The sequence below is a fragment of the Sus scrofa genome, chromosome 12 (assembly GCF_054392235.1).
Source record: "Sus scrofa isolate SSC_HxYL_T2T_F1_AM1 chromosome 12, Sscrofa_HxYL_maternal_Yorkshire_Landrace_v2.0, whole genome shotgun sequence".
NCBI classification, from domain to species: Eukaryota; Metazoa; Chordata; class Mammalia; order Artiodactyla; family Suidae; genus Sus; species Sus scrofa.
The window spans coordinates 43887489-43911246 of NC_139394.1; the positions used below are offsets into that span (position 1 = coordinate 43887489).

Here is a 23758-nt window from a genome sequence, read left to right on the forward strand (position 1 = left end):
TCCTAGCCTGGGAACATTCATATGCCTCAGGTGCGGCCATAGAAAAGACAAAAAAAAAAAAAAAATGAAACCTGATTTGGAGTTCCCGCTGTTGGGCAAAGGAATTTGTGGGCTCTTGGGAGCGCTGGGACACAGGTTCAATCCCCAGCCCAGCACAGTGCGTTAGGGATCCGGCGTTGCCACAGCTCTGGCTTAGGTTAAAAATGCTGCTCAGATCTGATCCCTGGCCCAAGAACTCCACATGCCAGGGGGCAGCAAAGAAAAAAAAAGCCAATTTCTCAAAACAATGATTATTTTATAAAATATTATGCACCTAGTGTATAATCTATATGCTTCACATAAATTCGTTCTTGATATACATTCATATATTTAGGTCTATTTTTCTTATATCATGTTCTCTTAAGAATTATGTATTATTCTTCAAAGCCTAATGATGTCACCAAGGGCTAAGTAGTATTAAAATCTCCATTTGATAGAAGTAAAAATGTTGGCTCAGAGAATTAAAACAACCTGCTCACAGTCATGCAGTTAATAAGTAACTAAAATGCAAGCCCATATCAGCATTTCTCAGAGCCTTCCAGAACCATGTGGTTTAAAACCCTCACAACAGAATTTCTTGGATTTGGGTCTGGGGATCTAGATTTGTTCCAGAGCCCCAAGTGATTTACACGAAGATCAAAGACCAAAAACCACGAATTAGTCAATAAAGACCTGCCACTCTTCTTTTTTTTTTTTTTTTTTTTTTTTTTTTTGCTTTTTAGGGCTGCACCTACAGCATATGGAGGTTCCCAGGCTAGGGGATGAATCCGAGCTAGAGCTGCCGGCCTACACCACAGCCACAGCCACACAGGATCCAAGCTGCGCCTGTGACCGACACCACAGCTCACAGCAATGACAGATCTTTAACCCACTGAACGAGGCCAGGGATCGAACCTGCAACCTCACGGTACTAGTCGGATTTGTTTCCAATATGCTGCAACGGGAACTCTTCTTAATAAGATGCATGTGACAATTGGCATGTTACCTGGATATTATTTTCCTAGAATCCACGGCTTCACAAAATCAGTGGCCAACAGTAGAGAAGAAAAAGATAATCAGCCAATATATGCAACACGACTTCTATTGTGAAGGCCAAATTATTAGATAAAATATCCAGATTACAGTTAGCAAACTACAGTCCTCAGAACAAATCCAGGATGATGCCTATTTTTCTAAAATTTTGGCACCACAAAATGTTGTATCAGTTTTACAAAATAGGGGAACACAGCCACACCCATTCTATTACATACAGCCCGTGGCTGCTTTCTCACTACTACGGCAGAGTCGAGTAATTGCCATTGAGACTGCATGCCTACAAAGCCTACAACATCCATTAAATTCTGAACTTTTACGGAAAACGTTTTCTGACTCCTGACCTAGATTATGTTTTTAAGAATGAGAAAGTTAGACCACGCCAGGGTCTCTGTCATAAAATTCAAGAGGGAGAAATTCAATATGCTTATGAGAAGCACAAAAGTATATTAATTAGTTGTTAAGCCCTACGTACTTTGTCTTGTTTTAAACTCTCTGCTTTTTAGTATCAAAAAGTAGAATCTTTTTTTATTATAGGTGATTTACAATGTTGTGCCAATTTCTGCTGTACAGCAAAGTGACCCAGTCACACATATATACACGTTCTTCTTCTCATATTATTTCCCATCATGTGCTATCACAAGAGATTGGATAGAGTTCCCTGTGCTATACATCAGGACCTCATGGCTTATCCATTCTAAATGTAATAGTTTGCATCTACTAACCCCAAACTTCCCGTCCATCCCATTCCGCCCCCTCCCCCTTGGCAACCACGAGTCTGTTCTCCATGTCTGTAAGTCTCTTTCTGTTCTATAGACAGCTTCATTTGTGCCATTTTAGATTCCACTTATAAGTGATATCGTACAGTATTTGTCTCTTCCTGACTTACTGCACTTAGTATGAGAAGAATGTCTTGTTGCATCCGTGTTGCTGCAAATGGCATTATTTTGTTCTTTTTTATGGCTGAGGAGTATTCCATTGTGCACATGTACCACATCTTCTTAACCCATTCATCTGTTGATAGACATTTAGGTTGTTTCCACGTCTTGGCTATTGTGAATAGTGCTGCTATGAACATACAGGTGTGTGTGTCTTTTTCAGTTGTAGTTTTGTCTGGATATACGCCCAGGAGTGGGATTTCTGGATCATGTGGTAGTCCTGTATTTAGTTTTCTGAGGAACCCCCATACTGTTTTCCACAGTGGTTGCACCAACTTACATTCCCACCAGCAGTGTAGGAGGATTCCCTTTTCTCCACACCCTCTCCAGCATTTGTTACCAAATATGATTTTTAAGAAATAGCTTCACTTTTCATTTTCTCTTTTTCATCCTTTGATTTTTTCATACATATGAGCATATGAAATTTTTAATTTAAAAAACAAGGGAGTTCCTGTCGTGCCTCATCAGTTAACGAACCCAACTAGTACCCATGAGGATGTGGACTCGATTCCTGGCCTTGCTCAGTGGGTGAAGGATCGGCATTACCGTGAGCTGTGGTGTACGTCGCAGACTGGGCTTGGACCTGGTGTTGCTGTGGCTGTGGCGTAGATCAGCAGCTGTAGCTCCAATTGGACTCCTAGGCTGGGAACCTCCATATGCCACAGGTATGGACCTAAAAAGAAAGCAAAACCCAAAAAAAACCAAGATTTTACATGGTGGAGGATAATGTGATGGAGGATATATAAATATATATGAATGACTGGGTGACTTTGCTATACAGTAGAAAATGACAGAACACTATAAGTCAACCATAACAGAAAAAATAAAAATCTTTTAAAAATAAAAAACAGACAAGATTTTTAAGTTGAATGCTTACTTCAAAAACTTGCCCCTTCTTAGCTCTCTTTGTTTTCCTCTCCTCTTCCCATAACCCACTCCCAACTATATGTGGTGTTCTAGATGTCTGAACACTTTGCTCAAGATCTAGATCCATCGTTGAAAGGATAAGCCTTTTAGATTTCAATCTGGCTCAGAGAATGTTGGAGTGCTTGTTAATGTCCTGTTATCCACTGTACCAGGAGAACAAGGTACCAGGCTATGCCCTGTCTAGCTCCAAGGGATACATTTTGACTCAGGATTCTGTCTCTCTCATACACAAACACACACACACATACACACGTGCATATGCACACATAACTCATGCACATACAGTTTCTCCCATGCAACATTCTATAATCCCTTCCCATGTTGAGTTATTGTCCCTTCTGCCCAGAACAGCAGCAAATAACCCATGACAAGGGTGGGGGCATTATTAGGAAGGATGACAGAAGAAACCTCTGCCTTTGGCAAAGCCATATGCTCCTCCTTGCTTCTGTAAACACTCAGCATCTGATGACTTACACAATTGGCCCATGAAAATTGAAATGTTTTCAACTGAGCTAGGGTTTAGTCCACATCTTGACAGCATGAATATGGCATAAGTACCTGTTGGGAACACACTACACTGACATTCGTCTTCCAGCGCTCGGGGGTGGGGGGGGGAAGGGAAAAAGAAAGCAGAAGACTCTCATCAAAGACTGCAAGTTCGCATTGGTTGGACCCCTTTCATTGGTTAACCTCATTGGTTAGAGAAGTTGGTGCTCACTAGATAGGCCACAGGTTTCCCTGCATGGCAGCTGGGTTGGGCTCTTGTGATGACTTCTGGTCAATGAACTGTATGCAGAAGAGATGTGGATACTTCATTTCAAGACTGTTAAAACCAGTGTGCTTTTTCTGTCTCCTCCTTTTTCATTCCAGAGTCTAGAGCTACACGATGGAAGCAGCCTGGACTCCCGAGTCACCGCTCAGAGGCCAGCTGCTCTGGGATCAGTCATACTCAAAGTATAGTTCATGGACCAGGAGCAGCAGCATCACCCGAAAGCTCCCTAGAAAAGCAGAGCTTCAGTGCCTGCTGTAGCGCAGACAGGATCAGCAGCATCTTGGGAGAGCTGGGATGTTGGTTCTATTCCCAGGCTGCAGGGAGGCCAAAAAGAAAAGGGGGAAAAAAAAAAAAAAAAAAAAGCAAAGCTGAGCCACATTTCAGATAAAGAATCAGAGTCCTGTGGTTTCGATCCAAGAATCAGTGCTTAGACTAGCTCTCTAGGTGATGTGGTGCACACTAAATTTTGAGAACCCACGACCTAACTTCCATCAGATTTTGTGCCAGTGAGAAACTTTTATTTTGCTAATCCATGGGGGGAAGGGGCAGGGTATTTGTTCCTGAGCTGCAGCCTGTCCCACCCTGACTCTTAGACAAAATAAACATAAAATGCTGAACTTTTCTCCCACCATTGGCTCTACTTGAACAACATTTTAGGCAGATCCCATAACTTCCTGGTCACATTCACTAATTAAAGTTCTGCTTGAAACGTCAGTCTCAAATTTGATGTCATCTCTACTTTTCCCCCCTCCACACTGCAGTTGGAGTGTGTAAGGCTTTCATTTGGTTCTGGATCCCTTCCCCTTCTCTCCTTTAAAGGCCTGCTTCCTCTGGTACGGAAGGGGGTTGGCCATGGTCTACGCGGGGTGATAATGGAGGAAAGAGACAACTTCTCTGAACTGCACCCAGAGGGAGTCCCTGTCCCCTTCTGCTTATTATCGCTGCTTCTCTTTTTAATACGGACAGGCCACTAGTGCTCTCTTGAGCAGCACATGCGTTTTTGTAAGGAGGCGGGTTCTGAGGCCCTCCCTCTGCATGGTTCCCTGATGTCCACATCCCACTCCTGCCAGGCATCCTTCACCTCTCCCTTCAGCTCACACCACTGGCGGCACACCTGGGCCTTCGCCAACCTGGGCACATTAAGACAAGCCTCGCTCTTGGAGCACCCCTGGCTCTGTGTTGGGTGTAAGACTTTACAGGTGAAGTGCTGACTAGGCTTCAGCACCCTTTACCTACCTCTGTGGTCCCTGGGACCATCCTACCAGCTCCAGCCATCAGAGAACCTTTAAGCAGTGGTTCCCCTGGTGGTAGGAGGACCTTTCTTTTTGAGAGTCAAAGAGGATACTCTTAGTAAGGAGGCTGGCACAACCGGTATAAATGGGGTCTTCCCCAGACGAGGTGGGATACATGATTCCCCCATCCGTGTGGTGTCACCAAGAAGAAGGCTGTAGCTCAGGAACCTTCCATAGGGTCGCCTGACTAACAGGAAACTCACTGCATGTCTTGGGAGCACAGCTGCCCCAACTCTCCGTCCTCTGCTCTGCCTCCTCTCGTTGTTTCCTCTCCTGCTCAGTGTGACTCAGGAAATTGACAAGTTCATTCTATATCTATAGGAATAAGAGAATGGCCCGCCTATTGGGTTGCACGTTTGTGAGGAGAGGTCATGACTTCTGAAAGCCAAAGAAGGGGTCTCAAGGAGGGCGGGGGGGGGAGCCCCTAAAATCTGGAAGTACCTGCAAGCAAAATGTCTTGCTTTACAGCTGATGGCCTAGGATGAAAGCTCTCCAAGTGAAGAGAGGTCAGAAATTCAGAGAGAAACAAGGTTTATGGTGATACCTTCAGGACCATTGGCTCAAGCTCTGCCTGAAGGTCATCTACTTTGTGAAGCTCCAGTTCCATGAACTAACAAGTTCCCTTTATAGGTTAAACCCGATTGAGTCAGCTTTTCTGATATAGTAAACATCCCCACAGACCACACAGACCGAAGTTCTGCAAGCGGCAAACCCTAAAAGTGGAATTGGCTAAGGGCAAGAACTGAGGTTAAAGTCAGGGAGGGAGTTCCCGTTGTGGCACAGCAGAAACAAATCCAACTAGGAACCATGAGGTTGCGGGTTCGATCCTTGGCGTCGCTCAGTGGGTTAGGGATCCAGCGTTGCCATAAGCTGTGGTGTAGGTCGAAGATGCGGCTTGGATCCTGCGTTGCTGTGGCTCTGGCATAGGACAATGGCTACAGCTCTGATTAGACCCCTAGCCTGGGACCCTCCATTTATGGTGCATACGGCCCTGAAAAGACAAAAAGATAAAAAAAAAAAAAAAAAAAAAAAAAAGGCAGGGAGGACACCTCTAGCTAGCACAATAGCTGGTCATCCCCATGGCTTTATGTAGTCTCACCAAGACTATCTGCCTGCCAAGGTTACATCAAAAAGGAAAATTCAAGATGTTGGAGACTGATTTCTTTTCGCATAAATCAATAAAGCCCACTAAGAAAGAGATGAGTTCACTTTGAAATTGGCTTCTCTGGTAGCAGAGAAGGAAAAGAAAAAAAAAAAAACATAGTTTGCTTAAGACAAGCCCTTTCTACTTGCTGCCTGAAAACCAAGCTGACTGAGAACCAGTCATCTAGAAAAGCAGAATCCTCCACTCTAAGCTAATGTTAGTGTGAGCAGAAATGGGAAGATGGGAGACTAGGAGGGACAAAAAGTTGGGGTCTGCGAACAGCCTGATTTGCCCCCTTCTCAGACCCCTCCTTTAAATATTTATCTTGTGCACAAAATGAACTATCATGTTCTGTGTGAAGATGCACACAGCCAGGGTGCAGTCAGAGGCAGGGACCTAATTACGGCGACCCCCAGGCTGTGGCGCTGCTTCATCAGCAGAGGGCAGCGTGGAGACAGAAGCCAGTGCAAAAAGATGATGGGAGCTCCCAGGCCCGCTGTGAGAGAGGAGTCCCAAAACCTGGTTCTAAAAGTAGCAGTAGCTGACTTTCTGCTAATGAACCATCCCGTGGAATTGACCCAAAACAGATCAGATGCCTTGAAAAATTGGAAGGGAGCTGTACTGCCTCTGAAACCCCAAGACCAGCCCCCAACAGCCTATGTCTAACCCTGAACATTCCCCAGAAAGCAGAGTGCAGAACAGAGAAGGTGACCGATGCTTTCAGTCAACTGGCAGGTAGGGCATCCTTGCTCAACTGCAGGCAGGTTTGGCTGGACTGTCTCTGATGTAAGCACTTAGCACAGCACTAATGTAAACACTTAGCATAGAACCCAGCACTCGGTAAGCCCTCCACAAGTGTTAGCCATCATTCCGAGGAAATCTTCACTTATAAAAATGAACTTGTGGGAGTTCCCATTGTGGCTCAGTGGTAACGAACCCAACTAGTATCCATGAGGATGCAGGTTCGATCCCTGGCCTCGCTCAGCGGGTTGAGGATCCAGCATTGCCATGAGCTGTGGTGTAGGGCGCAGACTTGGCTCGGATCCTGCATTGCTGTGGCTGTGGCGTAGGCTGGCGGCTGCAGCTCTGATTCAACCCCTAACCTATTCGGAACATCCATATGCCACAGGCGCGCGGACCTAAAAGGACGATAAATTAATAATAAAATGAACTTGTGTTCACAAACACACATCACCTGGGTAGTCATTTAAGCAGGACAATTTCCTAGATCATATCAATTTTGATTTGGTTATATAAAGTCACGTGTCAGTTTCAACCTTCCAGCCAAGTATTTCCAGGGAAATGTTGGTGTCCCTGTACTAGTACTTTTATCCCTTTCTCGTGGTTTCTGCCCCTTTTCATATTCCCTTCCTCTCCCCCCCCCCACCCCCCACCATATCCCTCTCAACCTGCGAAAAGAAAATCAATTGAGTCACAAGGAAGAGGCTGGTTTACCTTTTATGAGGAGCCTTGGATATGCTGAGTCATAGCACTGGGCGACACCATGCAATCAGTCTTTGTTGTTTGATTCATGTGACACAGTGTCCACCAAGAGAACGCTCATCACACCGATTGAGCCACAGAGTGAGAGTGAGGCGGGAGGGAGAGGAGGGAGGAGGGCAGGTGAGGCAGGTGGCATGGGGTGTCAGAGCAGATGGTGCTACCCCACACACGTCAACAGTGGAAATACATGGCAAAAGATACACTGAGGTGAAAGAGGGCCCCACAGTGCAGCAGGCGGAGGGCCAGGGGTGACCCACAGAAGAGGAGCCTTCCAGAGTCCCGATGTCATTGTCCTGCCCCCCTCTCTGCCCAGAGGTGTGACACCCACCCTCCCCTCCGCAGCTCCCGGGCCGCTCAGGCACTCAGCTTCAAGTCAATGATGTATTCCTGGACCCAGGCCTCCTCGGGGTTGGCACAGATCTGCCGGCCTTTTTTGGTTTGGAAGCTGTGGAGAAGGACAGAAGGATCACACACTGAGGAATCCAGCAGGGGGTCCTGGGCCCACCGTGGCCCCGCCACCCTCCTCTGCCCCAGACACCTCAGGGCCCGGCCCCATGCTCATGTCCTGTCCCCTTAACCTTGGACTTCAGAGACTTTTCTCATGTCTCCTATGGGGGTCCCCTTGGAAAGCCACTTCCTGCTGTCACTCCCCACCTCCCCTCCCTCTGCAGGCTCCAGCCCAGGTCAGAAAATAGGGCAGGGGCCTCTCCTGGTGTCCTGAGCTCTGAGGAGGTGCCGCACCCCAGGAGGTGCCTCACCCCAGGCCCCAGTCTCCTCCCCCAGGTCTGGTCCTTACATGATGCCAGGCTTGGAGCAGTAGCTGCTGGTCTTATAATAGTCCTGCACGAGTTTGCGCGGGATCCGCCGGGTAGTATAGGCGAGACAGCAATCGGGCGGGATGCTGACAACTGCAAGCAACAGGACAGACGGATCCTAAGTCCTTGCTCAGAAGAAGCAGCAAGTCAGCTGCCCACCCCGCCTCCCCTACCCTGGGTGGACCTGAAGGAGAAAGAGCTGCTTGGGGGGTGGGGGGAAGGCAGGTACAGAAGAAGCTGGCATTTCTTTTCTCCCTTGACATTGTCTTTCTGTATCTCTCGGTGTTTCTCAGGCTGTCTTGGCTTGGGGTCTCTAGGTTTCTCCATGGAGAATTTAGTTTTTTCAACAAACTCCTGCTTTTCTCTTCTCTCACCGGGGAGTTTCGTCTGTGCTCCTGAAGACAGTGAAGGCCACCGCCCCGGAAGCCAACTGCACAGATGCCGCCTCTTATCCAAATCCCATCGGGGCCTCCGTTTTCCCGGGAATCCCTAAGAGAGGACTCCCCACCACCACCACCCCACCCCACCCCCGCCCAAGTCTCTCCCAGAGTCAGAAAGTAGACCTGCTAAAAGCCCGGGGGCGTCTCCTCGGGAGACGGGGTCTGCAATCTCTCTGAGGTGCTCTACTTAGAGGGCTCAGGCTCAGGCCCCTGACATCATGGCCCAAGCCATGGCCAGAGAGTGGGGGACAGGGCCAAAGGGAGATGTGGGAGGAGAGGGCCTCGGTGGGGAGCAGGACAGCCAGGGCGGCCCCGGGACCTCCAGGATGCTGGGCAGCAGGGTGAGGGCCTGAGTGGTGGCCAAGTAGATTTAGGACTTGGGGACTCAAAGAAGCTGCAGCCTCCTGGGTCTAAACCATGTCCTCTCTCTGTACAGGCAGCCTTGAGGGCATTAGAAGATGGATATGTGGGGACATTTTTTTATCGCAGTGTTGGTATCGTGTTGTGAGTTGCAGAAGCCAGGAAAGCTTTGGGTGGCCACAAACGTTCAGGCCATTTGCAAGAATGGCCATGTTGCTTACTTGATGGGGAAACGGTTTCCACAGTGAGAGGAGGTGAGATGCTGGTGTGACCCTGTGACCACGTTAGGTGGTGCCTTCTCACATGAGTGGATCTGTAGGCCGAGCACCCCTCCCATGGAGCTGAACCTCGCAGCACCCACCCCAGCTGTTGCTGGCAGCATGGGTGTGATATAGTAGGTAACGCTGCGGAGTCTTGAGAAGCAAACTCCAAGCTAAAACCACACCTTGGATGGAGACAGCAGAACTGAGGGAGCTCCGTTAGAGAAGAGTCCAGACTGAGGCTGGCCTTTCGGACTTTGGTTCATGCATCAAACATTCTACCTTATACCAGGACCATGCAAGCACCTGACAACCAGCATTTTTTTTTATTGCAATGTAAGGGCCTACCTGACATTAAACTTTTGATAGCTAAGGCATCTGTTGCAAAGATATCTATCTCAATAAACACATGGCCAGCTACACAACTAGATAAAGGGCCAGGCCACACCACCCATGAAGTTCCCCTTTTATTTACTTATTTATTTTCTTTTTAGGGCTGCACACAGGCATATGGAAGTCCCCAGGCTCAGGGTAAAATTGGACCTGCAGCTACCGGCCTATGCCACAGCCACAGCAACACCTGATCTGAGCCACATCTGGGACCTACACTGTAGCTTCCAGATCCTTAACCCACTGAGTGAGGCCAGGAATCAAACCTGCATCCTCGTGGATACTAGTCGGGTTCTTAACCCACTGAGCCACCATGGCAACTCTCAAAGTTCCCATTTTAGAAAGTCCTGGCTGACCTACGGCTACCTGACCCCTTGGGTGACCCCACTTTTCCCTTCCATGCTATAATTCCTGCTCTTATGTTTTAAATTCACCAATAAAGACAAACCCACAAAACCCTGGGCACCCCACCCTCCAATAAAAGCAGAACCCCGGGTCTGAGTGCTCTCTCTCTCTCTGTGTATGTGTGCAACCTTGTTGTGCGTCCCCAGGTTTGCTATCTACCCTCCAGAACCTATGAGTAACAAACTGACTTTTCTAAGTTCCCCATGGTTGTTGCTGAGGTGCCTCTTGCAGTCACAGTTTGAACCATAGGGCCGATGCAGCCACAACACTGGTTCAGGCAGGGAAATGTCTATGGGGCGCCCACAAGGAGTCTGGCCCGGGTGAGGCCCCCAGGCATTCCTAGCCAATAGCATCCCTATCACAGGCTGATACTGACACAAAATAACTGGCCCCTGGGTCACCTGGGCTAGCTGGATAGGAATGATGAGCCTTAAAATTCTGTTACTCTTTGAACAGCAAAGCTCTCTGAAAGGGATCTACCCTATGGATATAAAGACAAAGGTGAAGTCGCACGTGTAACAGTGTTCGGGGCAGCTTATTTGTAACAATTCGAAGATGACCTACAATTAAGTACACAATGGTATATTCCTGGAATAATAATTAGCCCTTGGAAACTGAGAAAGTAAAGAAATTTTAAAAGAAAGCCCTTGTTTCTCAAAAACTCTAAACCATTTGCTGTTTCCTTATTATAAAGTTAAGGTGGCATTTCCAGGTTTTTTCTGGCAGCTCAAAGATGTCACCAAGGATTCTCTTCTTAAAATGCCTTCCCTTCTCTCATCATTTTGTTGGCCTTTCTTCTTTGGGCTTGTTACCTCATGGTTATGAAGTGGCTGCTGCTGCTCAGGCATCACATCTTCATGAAAGGTCTTATCCATAGGCATAGGAAAGACTCTCATAGGGATAAAGAAAAAGCAATGTTGCTACTGTTTTCATCTTTTTTTTTTTTTTAGGGCTACATCCATGGCATATGAAGGTTCCCAGACTAGGGGTCAAATCAGAGCGATATCTGCCAGCGTATGCCATGGCTACATCAAGGCCAGATCCCAGCCACATCCACAACCTACACTGCAGCTTGTGGCAACGCCGAATCCTTTAACCAACTGAGCGAGGCCAGGGATTGAACCCATATCCTCATGGATACTAGTGGGGTTCTTAACCCAGTGAGCCACAATGGGAAATCCACTGTTTTTAATTCAAAATTTTTTTTCGGTCTTTTTTTTTTTTTTTTTTTTTTTTTTGTCTTTTTGTCTTTTAGGGTTGCACCTGAGGCATGTGGAGGTTCCCAGGCTAAGGGTCGAATCGCAGCTGTAGCCTCTAGCCTACATCACAGCCACAGCAATGCCAGATCTGAGCCACATCTGCAACCTACACCACACCTCTCGGCAACACCAGATCCTTAACCCACTGAGCAAGGCCAGGGATAGAACCCGCAACCTCGGGGTTCCTAGTCGGATTCGTTTCTGTTGTGCCACAACAGGAACTCCTTTTTTTGGTCTTTTTGGGGCTGCACCCATGGCATATGGAGGTTCCCAGTCTAGGGGTTGAATTGGAGCAGTAGCCATCAGCCTATACCACAGCAATGCCGGATCCTTAACCCACTGAACAAGGCCAGGGATCAAACCTACGTCCTTGTGGATGCTAGTCAGATTCATTTCTACTGAGCCATGACAGGAACTCCTCAAATTAATTTATTGACGTAATTTGTAGCATTAACTGTAGATGACCCTCAAAAGCAGTAAAAGCTAATTTTAAATATGCGTATAAAATACAAAAAAAAAAGAAAACATTTCATTTCTGAAAGCTGGGTAGGCAGCATGGCAAGTCTGAGTGGGAGGTATTCGTCCACCTTCTTCCTGTCTTATTGTGGATTCATGAATTCTGAATTCTGGATTCTGAGGAACAAACAGATAAAATTTCTCTCCTTAAAGGTAGGAAAAAGTCTATAACCCAGACCTAACCACTATGAACATTTTGGCTTCTTGTGCATTTTTTCCTAGGCCTGTGAGAGTTCTGTTTGCTTACTTGCTTTCTTACCTCTTTTTACTAAGTGTCTGAGAGGAGAAGGGGCATTGTTGTAGTCACGATATGGATGTGATTTTGTATTTTTCTTATTTATACTTAACATTAGAAGACTTTTCCAAATCATTCCAGTATCTCTTTTATTTTTATTTATTTCTTTATTTTTATTTATTTATTTTTTTTGTCTTTTTGCTATTTCTTTAGGCCGCTCCCACAGCGCATGGAGGTTCCCAGGCTAGGGGTCGAATTGGAGCTGTAGCCCCTGGCCTATGCCAGAGCCACAGCAATGCAGGATCTGAGCCGCGTCTGCAACCTACACCACAGCTCATGGCAACGCCGGATCGTTAACCCACTGAGCAAGGGCAGGGACCGAACCTGCAACCTCATGGTTCCCAGTCGGATTTGTTAACCACTGCGCCACGACGGGAACTCCTTTTTTTGTCTTTTTGCCTTTTCTAGGGCCACACCTGTGGCACATGGAGGTTCCCAGGCTAGGGGTCGAATCGGAGCTGTAGCTGCCAGCTTACACCAGAGCCACAGCAACGCAGGATCTGAGCCGCGTCTGCAACCTACACCACAGCTCATGGCAACGCTGGATCGTCAACACTGAGCAAGGGCAGGGATCAAACCCGCAACCTCATGGTTCCTAGTCAGATTCGTTAACCACTGCGCCACGACAGGAACTCCCTCTTTTATTTTTAAATTTTTATTTTCTTCTTTGTAGGCCCACACCGGCAGCATATGGAAGGTCCCAGGCTAGGGGTCAAAGTGGAGCTACAGCTGTCAGCCCATGCCACAGCCACATCAGATCTGAGCTGCATCTGTGAGCTACACCAACAACTTACAGCAACTCTAGATCCTTAACCCACTGAGGGAGGCCAGGGATGGAATCTGCATCCTCATAGACACTATGTCAGGTTCTTTTTTTTTTTTTTGCTAGTTAGGGCCACACCTGTGGCATATGGAAGTTCCCAGGCTAGGGGTCTAATCAGAGCTACAGCTGCTGGCCTATACCACAGCCACAGCAACGTGGGATCCGAGCCTTGTCTGCAACCTACACTACATCTCACAGCAACACCGGATCCTTAACCCACTGAGCAAGGCCAGGGATCAAACCCGCATCCTCATGCATACTAGTCAGGTTCGTTAACCGCCGAGCCACAGTGAGAACTCCCCCTTTAAGAGCTGCTTAATTCACTCAGCCGTGAGCCTAATGCATTAATATTATCATGCACTAATGGTTTCAATTTTTAATTGTTATAAACATACTGCACCAAACTTTCTCCATAAATGAGGTTTTTCCATAGGAGTTTTTTTTCCTTAGCTGAGGACTTTCTGGGTTAAAAAGTAAGGATATTTCAGGCTCCTGATCTATCTAGACACCCTATTCTAATGCATGTTCATTTCTCTACCCTATTGTTACAAAGAACGATGACATATTGTAGGGACTTGTGAATGTTTGATGGTTGAAACGGTGATTGAAAAGCTAGCCTCCTCTATCTGGCCATGTCTGTAGCCCAGGCTTTCCCAGTTCCATTCTGTCCATCTGGGTCTGGATCAAACATGGCTCAGGCTATTCAAGGCTCTGTGACATCATTAGATATGTCACGGTCAAAACACCTGTCAAGAACATTAGAAATGTCTCCTCTGAGGAAGGGGAACAGTCCAGAGATAGATCTGTTCTTGATAGAAAGAACCAGCTGAGCTTGATCCCCTGGTGACAACAACTCCTGGATTCTCTGCTTTGGGGTTAATCATTTCCTTAGAAGCAACATGATGTCATGGTGCTTTTCACCCAGGGTTGGGTTTTCAGTGTGACTGGTGTGCTCAGGGTGCTGTGGCTTCACCCACAGATGTCACGCTACTTGGTCAGAAGAGCTGTAGCCGAGCATCAGATCTGCTCTGTGGGAGGAGCTGTCAATCTGTAGATCTTTCCATGGACCTAGAGTTCTGACACTAACATCATCTCGCCTCCTGTCAAAACGTTTCCACCCAAATCAGCCCCAACAAGTGAGCAATTGAGCTCTTCGTGGATGCCCTGAACGTGAGTGACCACATGGACCCCAGCAGGTGCTCATACTGTGACACCATGCAACAACATCCTTTCTGGCCATTCCTGGCTTCCAGCTCTTCATGCTCCAGAGGGGCCCTGAAATGGACAAGGATGTGGTTGGGACCCCAGAAGGATGTAGGCAGCAGCAAGCACCTAGTCTTATCTAGCCTTTCCCCTCTGCTTGTCCATCTCTGATGAGTTCCCCGTGGCTGCCCCTGTTGACCATCTTCCCACCACAGCCCTCAGCCCACAAGTCTTGTCTTATTGCAAGACTCTCAACCCTCATCCTTTTCTCCTTTCAGCATTGTTTCCCAATGTTCTGGACGGACGTGTAAGCCATATCATATAGCCCTGTGGTTGAGATTGCCTACATGGAAGCAAAAAACTTCACAGATGGTTTCAAAACGTTCTTTTTGTGTGTGCAATTTTTATATATTATTATTCTTTTCTTTATAGGGCCGCACCTGGAGCATATGGAAGCTCCTGGGACTAGGAATTGAATTGCAGCTGCAGCCACAGCCACAACAATGCAGGATCTGAGCTGTACCTGCAACCTACGCCACAGCTTTCGACAATGCCAGATCCTTAACCCATTGAGCGAGGCCAGGATCGAACCCACATCCTCACAGACACTATGCCGGTTCTTAACCTACTGAGCCACAACAGGAACTCCTCACAATGCTCTGAGCTATTTCCCAAGACATTCTATCTATCCTAGTGTCAGGATCTCTGAGGCAGAAGAGGACTAGGACCTATTTTCAGTTAGGTAAATTGAGATCTAATGCAATCATTAGCAAGATGCACATGTCAGGTCCAGATGGCTCCTAGGTTGAGCCAATGGCAGATGCCCTCAGTTCTCCCAAGGAGCCCCACCCTTTGGGTGCTGTCCAGAAGGTGGTGTCTTGCTGGGAAATGTCTCTGTGGACCAGAGCAAGTTCCCCGAAAAGAGAGGCACCAAAGGGTCACTCTTCCAATAGCTACATTTCCTTAAGATGGAGCTAGGGACTGAGAACATGACAGAGGCAGAAATTCAAAACACAAATTCCAGGTACAGAAGAAACGCTCGTTCCCTTGGTTGTCTTGTGCCCTACCCTGTAGTCCGGAGCACTGACAGCTCCATCAATTTCTTGCTGGCCCCTTCCCAGGGTGAAAAAGATTGACATAGCGTTTCTTGGGTCCTGGATTGTCACTTCCTCATGGTGAAGGCAGATACCTCACTGCCCACTGCTTCTCTTCTTTCTCTCCAGATCCGGCACAGATTTGCTGGTGATCATGGTGAGATGCACAGGCAGTGGTGCCACTCTGATGTAATGTCAGTATCACTCCCTCTTTCTTAGAGACAGGTGGGGCTCGAGGAGAAGCGACAATCCAGGGAACATGGGGCGAGGAGCAGATAGGCACAGGTAGTCAGTTTATTTTTTATGTTTTTCCTCTTCTTGGGATTCCTTTTTGCATCTTCCTTGTTAATATTTAATATTAAAAATGAAGGGTTTTCATGCATCCTCTTGTTTAAGAAGATGGCCATAAGCTCTTAAACATTAGCCATTATGTCCATTGGTGGACTGACTTTATCATTTCAACCCTGTAAAGTATGTAGTGTGGTGTTAATTATTCACTCACAGATAAGCTGCACCAAACAACACCATCCTTAACATCTTCCCCATTTTTGAGTTCATTTCCATGGGGTAGAATCTGAGAAGCAGAATTACTAGTTCAAAGTGTATGGTCATTTTTAAGGTTACGGACCCTCATCCAGCATTAAATCCAGACTTCACTGTAGGTCTATGATGGGTATTTGACAAATTGACCAATGACCTGAAATCTAATCCTTACTTTCACCATTCTTATACCTCCAAGCTTTCCAATTCCATACTTTCCATCTAGGGTGTGGTTAAGACTTTGTGGTGTTTTTACACATGTCACATTGATACACTTGGGGCCATTGTGGGCGTCCCTCAGAGCATTCTGCTCTACAGAAAAAAGCTGTGCCCACTCACTTCAGGGACACATCTGTCATGTGGAGCAGAAAAAGCTAAGCACTATCCCTGGTCCCCCATCTGGAGAAACAACTTCCTCGTAAGCACCCAAGTAAATTGGCAATTGAATTGCTCTGTGCATTGGCATTGCTCTGTGCGCGCGGAGCCTCTGTGATAACCCTACGCAACCCTGGGTTGTAGAACTCATATGACAGCACTGCACTTAAAATTCCTCCCTTAGCCACCTCCGGTTTTCATGTTCCTGCAGCCCAGGGCCGTCTATAAAAAGGAGTGAAGATAGATAGCTCAGATGCCAGAAGGAGGCTGGCAGGAGTCAGTTCCCAAGCCCCACCGCAGCTCTGCCCACGCCCTTCTGCCTGCCTGTCGAGCATCAGGAAGGTCCTCGTAGCTACGTCTCTGCCTCCTCTGCACCACAGCCCTCTGCTCCTCTGCCCAAGGTGAGTCTGTTGTCCACCCTCCTTTAACAGTTGCTGCCCACACCCTGGTCCAAAGTCTGGTCCAAGTGCTATGGCTTCAGAACCCTCATGTGACATGAAAGAACCTTGAATGGAGTTTCCAAAACCACACAGTTGGTTTCTTCAAGAAAGTACAAAGGGAATCTATTGATTGGGGCTGCAGGATGGAATTAGCAGTAGGTTTTAAGCTACTTTCTAGAGGAGAATATTGAAGTCTAATGTATTTGCTTTTCAGTTTGGGGTAGGAGCTAGGTCCATGTAGATCCTATTGGTGGTGGTAAGTTTCAGAATCACTCCAGCAACTCCCAAGCAGTGTGAAACTCATCCCTGCTTTCACGTCGATCTCTTGTGATTTAACTGATCAGAAAAAATTTCCTCCAAGAGAGTTAGGGGAAGGAAGTAGAGTCTGGAGTTTAGTTCCCTGTAGAGTCAGAGAGAGACCAATACAGAAGGACCAGACCAAAGACGAGACTGGGGAAACTAATGAGAATAAACAAATGAAAGAATCGAATTATGTCCAGTTTCCTTTCCCCTAAGCCTCAACTCTGAGCCATGCTGTCTCTCTTCACTTCTCCCTGACCCTCTGGGGCTTGACCATGCACCTGAGTAACAGCCATCCTCGTTCCCCCACAGAAAAGATTCATGCACTCCCCAAACTGCTGCTTCACCTACACCTCCCGGAAGATCCCCTACCGATATGCGGTCGCCTTTTTTAAGACCAGCGGCCAGTGCCCCACACCAGCTATCATGTAAGTGTGTCAGTCCTTCTGCTCAGGCCTGGGGACCCCCCAGGATGTGGAGGCTGGGATGTGTCCACAGGAGTCAGGGCAGAGCACAGGGAGCAGACCACCAGTGCACTGGCTTGTGGATAAGGAGCTGTCCTGGGAAGGTGCCCAGCCCTCGGGGTGGGGGTGGGGGGTTGCGGGTGCAGGACACAGAGGGAGGTCACTGGGCTGTTTCCTGATTTGGAATGGGGCTTTCAAGGGGCCAGGGAGGACATGGCCAGAAGCAGAGGGGAGCGAGGAGAACAAGAGACAGCAGAGAGGCAGCGGCCTGAGGTTACCTCCATCAACCCCGTAACAACGAAGGTCAAGAGGCCACAGGAGGTTAAGAACGTCCTTACTTAATCTCTATACAATCCTCTGCCCTCTCCACAGCTTACTCAGCAGAAAGGGCCTGCATGTCTGTGCCAATCCCACCCACATCTTCTCCAGGTCCCTGATTTACTCAGGGACCTGGAGAAGAACCCTTGAGTGGTCCAGAAGGAAGCTGTCAAAGCTGTGGGTACACCAGGCAGCAGGGACCTGAACCAGGGGACCGTCCCTGCAACCCCAGAAGTTCCCTCTCCCTTCCACTAACCAAGTGTGGAAAACTTTCTTTAGTTAAGCTGTTTAAATACTGTAGGTCATGTTATTCGTTTGATGCTATCTCCAAGAAATCACCTGACATACCCTTACTCCCAAGCCCTTTCCCAGTTGACCATATAAGGGGTGACTCATGGTTAGGATGATGGCAAATGATGGTACTCCTGTCTCTGGGTAGACACTGGACCAAATCTATCCACAGATGCTTACTGAGTTTTGAAGAGCCCTTTACTCTGCTAAAAATGTCAGAATAATAAAGATTCTTGTTGTTTTTTAAGTAAATCTTGGACATTTGGTTTTTCTTTTATTTCCCCCAACAAATCAGTTTCATCGGTTGAAAGGAATAAGAGGGAAGGGTTGGAGACATGTGAGCAGGAAGAGAGGGCAAGAGAAAGAGGTCATTTTAACCATATCAGACTTTATCGTGGAGGAACTATTCTTCATAGGCTTCAAAAGAAGCAAAGTACCAAAAAAAAAAAAATGCAAATTTATATGCACCAGGGAAACACACCAAAGCAAAGCCTCCAATCATGCATGTTTGTGGCTTTTCATAAATTCAGCTTTTCCTAAGAATAAAGACTAACAGTGTCTAAGGATGTACTATGAACCACAGCCTGTGCTCAGGGATTTACATGCATTGTCTAGTCTTCAAAATATCCTACGTTGTATATGCTCTGAGTCTCTCTCTTTGACATAAGAGAAAACAGTTTCAGTAAGCTTGTCCAGGGTCACACAGCTAGTAATGCTGTGGTCAAATCTGCAGAACAAAGCAAGACCCACACTCCTTCCCTTTTTCTTTTTACGGCCATACCTGTGGACTATGGAAATGGTGCAGAATTGTGATTGTGATTTTGTTAAATCCTTATTTTTAAGTACATAGACTGAAATAGTGCAGTAGGCAGAATAATGACCCCCACCCCACCCTCACCCCCAAAGAGGCCCACATCCTAATATCTGGAACCTATGAATAGGTTACATTACACAACAAAGAGAAATCAAGACTGCTGTCAACTGACTCCAAGATGGGGAGATTATCCTAGATTATCTGTGTGGGCCCAAGATAATCACAAGGGTCCTTATAAGGGAGACAGGAGTGTCAGTGTCTGGGTGACACCATGTGAGAAAGAGGGGACCAGCCATCCCTGGCTAAAGACAAGGAATGCCAGCAGCCTCTAGAAGCCAAAAAAAGGACAAGAAAATGGATTTTCCCTTAAAGCCTCCAAAAAGGAATAGGCAGCCCTGCAGATACCTTGATTTTAACCCAGTGAGACTCATTTCAGATAGCCAGTCTCCAGAACTGTGAGAGAATAAATGTACGTTGAGTTTATTTTTTTGTTTTCTTGGAGTTTTTTTTTTTTTTTTTTTTCTGTTTAGGACCATACCCTTGGCATATGGAGGTTCTCAGGCTAGGGGTCAAATTGGAGCTGCAGCTGCCGGCCTATGCCACAGGCACAGCAATGCTAGATCCAAGCCACATCTGCAACCCATATGACAGCTCACAGCAACACCAGATCCTTAACCCACTGAGCAAGACCATGGATGGAACCCACATCCTCATGGATACTAGTCAGATTCGTAACCCACTGAGCCACAACGGGAACTCCTAGACGTATGTTAAAATAAGCCACTGCGTTCGGGGTAATTCGTTACAGCAGCAATAAGAAGCTAATACAAATATTTATAGGAAAAGAAAAAAAAAAACTGTGGTGGTTTTAAAACATGGCCATAATCTTCTGACAGTCCTCTCGTGAAGAGGTGGGGTCTAGGTCCCCTCTCCTTGAATCTGGAGAGGCTGTGACTGCTCTGAGCAATAGATTATTGTGAAAGAGATGTGAGGGGACTTCTGAGGTTAGGTCATCACAAGTCATGCAGCTCCCACCTTATTCACCGGAAATACTCATCTTTGTGCCCTCAGACCGCCCTCTGGAAGGGGCACATGCACACAGCTCCAGCTGACAGTCCCAACCGAGGCCTCAGACATGGGACCAAGGAAGCCATCTTGGTGCATTTTCCAGCCCAGGTAGCGAGGGTTGTTTTTGAACTGGACTGCTAATTTTATCACATCATCATTCATATCACATCTGTGTGGTCGGGTCAGTTGTGAAAAAGCATCAGCATCTTCTGCTCTCTGGGAGAGAAAGAGCCTACAGGGCGTACACACATCTGTCCTTGCTAGCAGGCCTGTTGCAAGACCCAGCTCCTGGCTGCCCACAATCCAGTGAAATCATTTCTTCAGAAGGACCTCAAAGAATAATTTCATCAGAAGTGTCGCCAACCAATGGAGAAATTGAGCTGTTCTTACAGATACCCCAAACCCCTCTGTTAACCAAAGGGTGTGAACAACCGGGGTTACCCAACTCATGGCATAACACCAACACTATGATTAAAATGTTCCCTCCCAGCCACCCCCGCTTTCTATCTTCTAATGCCATGGGCTCTCTATGAAGAGAAATGGTAATGGCTTGAAGCCAAGAAAGAGGTCTCTCTTTCAGAAAGGTCCAGGCTAAATGGTTCAGAGAAAAAGAGCATGGATAATTGAGGCCACATTCATGAATACACGGCAAGAGGCTTAGTCTGGGTCGATGAATTTCCCATTAGGTCAGGTAAGTCTAGATTCATGTCAGGTGTTCCCCAAAGTAATCAGCTTTCAAAAAACAAAACAAAACAAAACAAAAAGGCTAGACTAGAGAAGCAATGAGATCCTACTGTAGAGCAGAGGAAACTATATCCAAACTCTTGGGACAGAACATGACGGAAGGTGATATGAGAAAAAGAATGTCACTTGCTGTACAGCAGAAATTGGCACAACCCTGAAAGCAACCATTCTTTCATTTAAAAAAAAATAATAATAAATTATTTGTTAAAAAGGAATAGGAAAGAAGACAGGTGCCGTGAACTTGAGAGAGGTTAGTCCCCTCTAGCATGGACAGGAGTCTACACCTACGCAATCCTTTGTATTTATTTATTTAGGTTGCACCTGCAGCATGTGGAAGTTCCTGGGCCAGGGATTGAACCCCGTGCCACAGCTGCGACTTGCACCACAGCTGTGGCAATGCCAGGTCCTTAACCCCCTGTACCACAGGGAAATGTCCTACCTATGCAATTCTTGCTAAGAAACCCTTTGTTGGCATTTTCAAAAGGAAGTGTCCACTGCAAGTCAGCATGGGTGCGGCTACGGGGAGTGAGGCTTGGTCAACTCCACTTCCTTCTCTGGCAGATTCCTCGGACATCTGAGGAATGGTGGGCTGGAAAGAGCTGTAGACAAAGGTTCTGACCTCCAGTATTTAATCCAAGTACTCTGGAATCAGCTGGGAAAACGGTAAAATTCAGGAAACTAATGTACAGTCTACTGTGGGCCAGCACATTGTCATACGCGCCAATGCAAAAACAAAAACAATTTAACCAAAAAAAAAAAAAAAAAATCCCTTGGAGCCTTGATCTTTCCCAATTACCCCCAACCCCAACCCCAGTCCTTTCTTTTTTGGTTTTTTTTGTTTTGTTTTGTTTCATAGCCCTTTCTTTTTTGAATAGGGAGGTAGAGTCAGTGAGGCAAGAATAAAGCTTTGAGAGAAGGGTGCATGTTGCTTAGAAAGCCTGGAAGGCAGATGACTCAGTGTCACCATGAACTTAGATTCGAGGAGGCCAGGAATGAGCATAGGGACCCAAACGGTGGTATGACTCAGCTTCTTCCATCCTGCTGCCGCTGTGTGTTCCCCACATCCGATATTCTGCTAACCAAGGAGCAAAAGCCATTGTCTGCCACCTGTCTGGTCCTGTGCACACCCAGTAACCCCCGGTCAGCAGGAGAAAGGCAGCCATCAGAAGTACTCACTACCGTGCCTCTCCAGCTCCGGAACTTACAAAACTGATGCAAGGCACCGCTCCCCACCTAGGCTCTTATTTGTCGGGAGAAATCAGGTAGCTCAGACCCTCTCCATCCACCTGCAGGAGGGAGACTGAAGTGTCAGGGGAGGAATCCATGGTCTTCCCTTCCTTGCTTCCCCTTAAAGCAGCGGACAAGTGCCCCGTTCCACTCACCCACCTCCTTGCCAGGATACAGCTAGCCAGGGCCCCAGAGGATAAGCCACGCAGGCCAGCTTTGTCACTGCCTGCAGGGCCCACATGGATGAAAGGGGATGAAAGCTATTGGGGGACCAGCCCCATAGGACTGGGACCATGAACCTGACCTCCCTTCTCTCCGGTCACATGCTCTTCCACCTATTCCTCAAACACGCCTACATCATTCCACCTCCAGCCTTTGTCCTTGTTGTTCCCTCTCCCAGGACACACCTCCCCTGATCTTTGCAAGCCTGGCTCCTCCTCAATAAGCTGGTCCCGGCTGCAAGAAGAGCCCCTCTGAAGAGGCCCCCCTGACTGGCATAATGATTAAGCCAACTCCACTCAACTGTCAGGCTCTGCCATGTCACCAAGGTTGATTTTCTTCCTAGCTTGTAATTCTACCTCCTACTAACCTTGGTTGTCTGCCTTCCCCCCTACGATTTGAGCACCTAAACAGCAGAAGCCTTGCTTTTCTTGTCTGCCTCTGTATCCCCAGGGCCTAGCAGGTGCCTGGCATCCATCTACTGAATGCACGAACAGCAGCTCTAAGGAAGGTCTCCATGAGAACACAACAAGGAAGATTTCACTCAGATTGTTTATGTCACATACTCCTTTCAGGAACCATGCGAAGCTCTAAAAGCTTAATGAAATGACTCCGAAGTTCCCATAGCTTGTTAAGTAGTGGACTCTACGACTAAAAACAATGTCTCTGACTATATCAAAAGTTCCTGCTCTTTCCATGAGAACAGGGGGTTACATTTTTCTTTTTAGTAGGAGAACTTTTTTTCTTTTTGAGGGCCGCACCTGCAGCATATGGAAGTTCCCAGGCTAGGGGTCAAATCAGAGCTGTAGCTGCTGGCCTAGGCCACAGGCACAGAAATGCCAGATCCAAGCCATGTCTGCAACCTACACTGCAGCTAGAGGCAACACAGGATCCTTAATCCACTGAGCAATGCCAGGGATTGAACCTGCCTCCTTACAGACACTAGGTCAAGTTCTTAACCCACTGAGCCACAATGGGAACTCCAAGGAGAACATTTTCTTGACAGACAAACTGGAACCCCATTATAGAAAACTAATTTTTTTTTTTTTTTGTCTTTTTGTCTGTTGTTGTTGTTGATGTTGTTGTTGCTGTTGTTGCTATTTCTTGGGCCGCTCCCGCGGCATATGGAGGTTCCCAGGCTAGGGGTCCAATCGGAGCTGTAGCCACCGGACTACGCCAGAGCCACAGCAACGCGGGATCCGAGCCGAGTCTGCAACCTACACCACAGCTCACGGCAACGCCGGATCGTTAACCCACTGAGCAAGGGCAGGGATCGAACCCGCAACCTCATGGTTCCTAGTCAGATTCGTTAACCACTGCGCCACGACGGGAACTCCAGAAAACTAATTTTTTAAAAAAAATCCACAGGTGCTTAAAACCACAATGAGGTATTACCTTGTACCGTAAATAGAGCTACTCTACAAGTTACAGAAAATAGCAAATGGTGGTGA

At 47.1% G+C, this 23758-nt stretch overlaps 1 protein-coding gene and 1 long non-coding RNA gene across 2 annotated transcripts in view; one reads left to right on the forward strand and one right to left on the reverse strand.

Annotated features, from left to right (window-relative positions):
* Nucleotides 1-7583: 7583 nt before the first annotated feature.
* Nucleotides 7584-23758, reverse strand: part of LOC100515857 (C-C motif chemokine 3) — a 35712-nt gene continuing 19537 nt past the window's right edge. Inside the window, exons 3-4 of the mRNA NM_001445153.1 lie at nt 8444-8555; nt 7584-8092 (exon numbers count right to left, since the gene is read on the reverse strand). Coding sequence (NP_001432082.1) covers nt 8002-8092; nt 8444-8555 — 203 coding nt within the window. The 3' untranslated portion in view covers nt 7584-8001. The remainder of the gene's footprint in view (nt 8093-8443; nt 8556-23758) is intronic.
* Nucleotides 14815-18487, forward strand: LOC110256046 (uncharacterized). The gene is made up of 2 exons (XR_014821383.1): nt 14815-18055; nt 18246-18487. It is a non-coding gene; the product is annotated as an uncharacterized LOC110256046 (long non-coding RNA).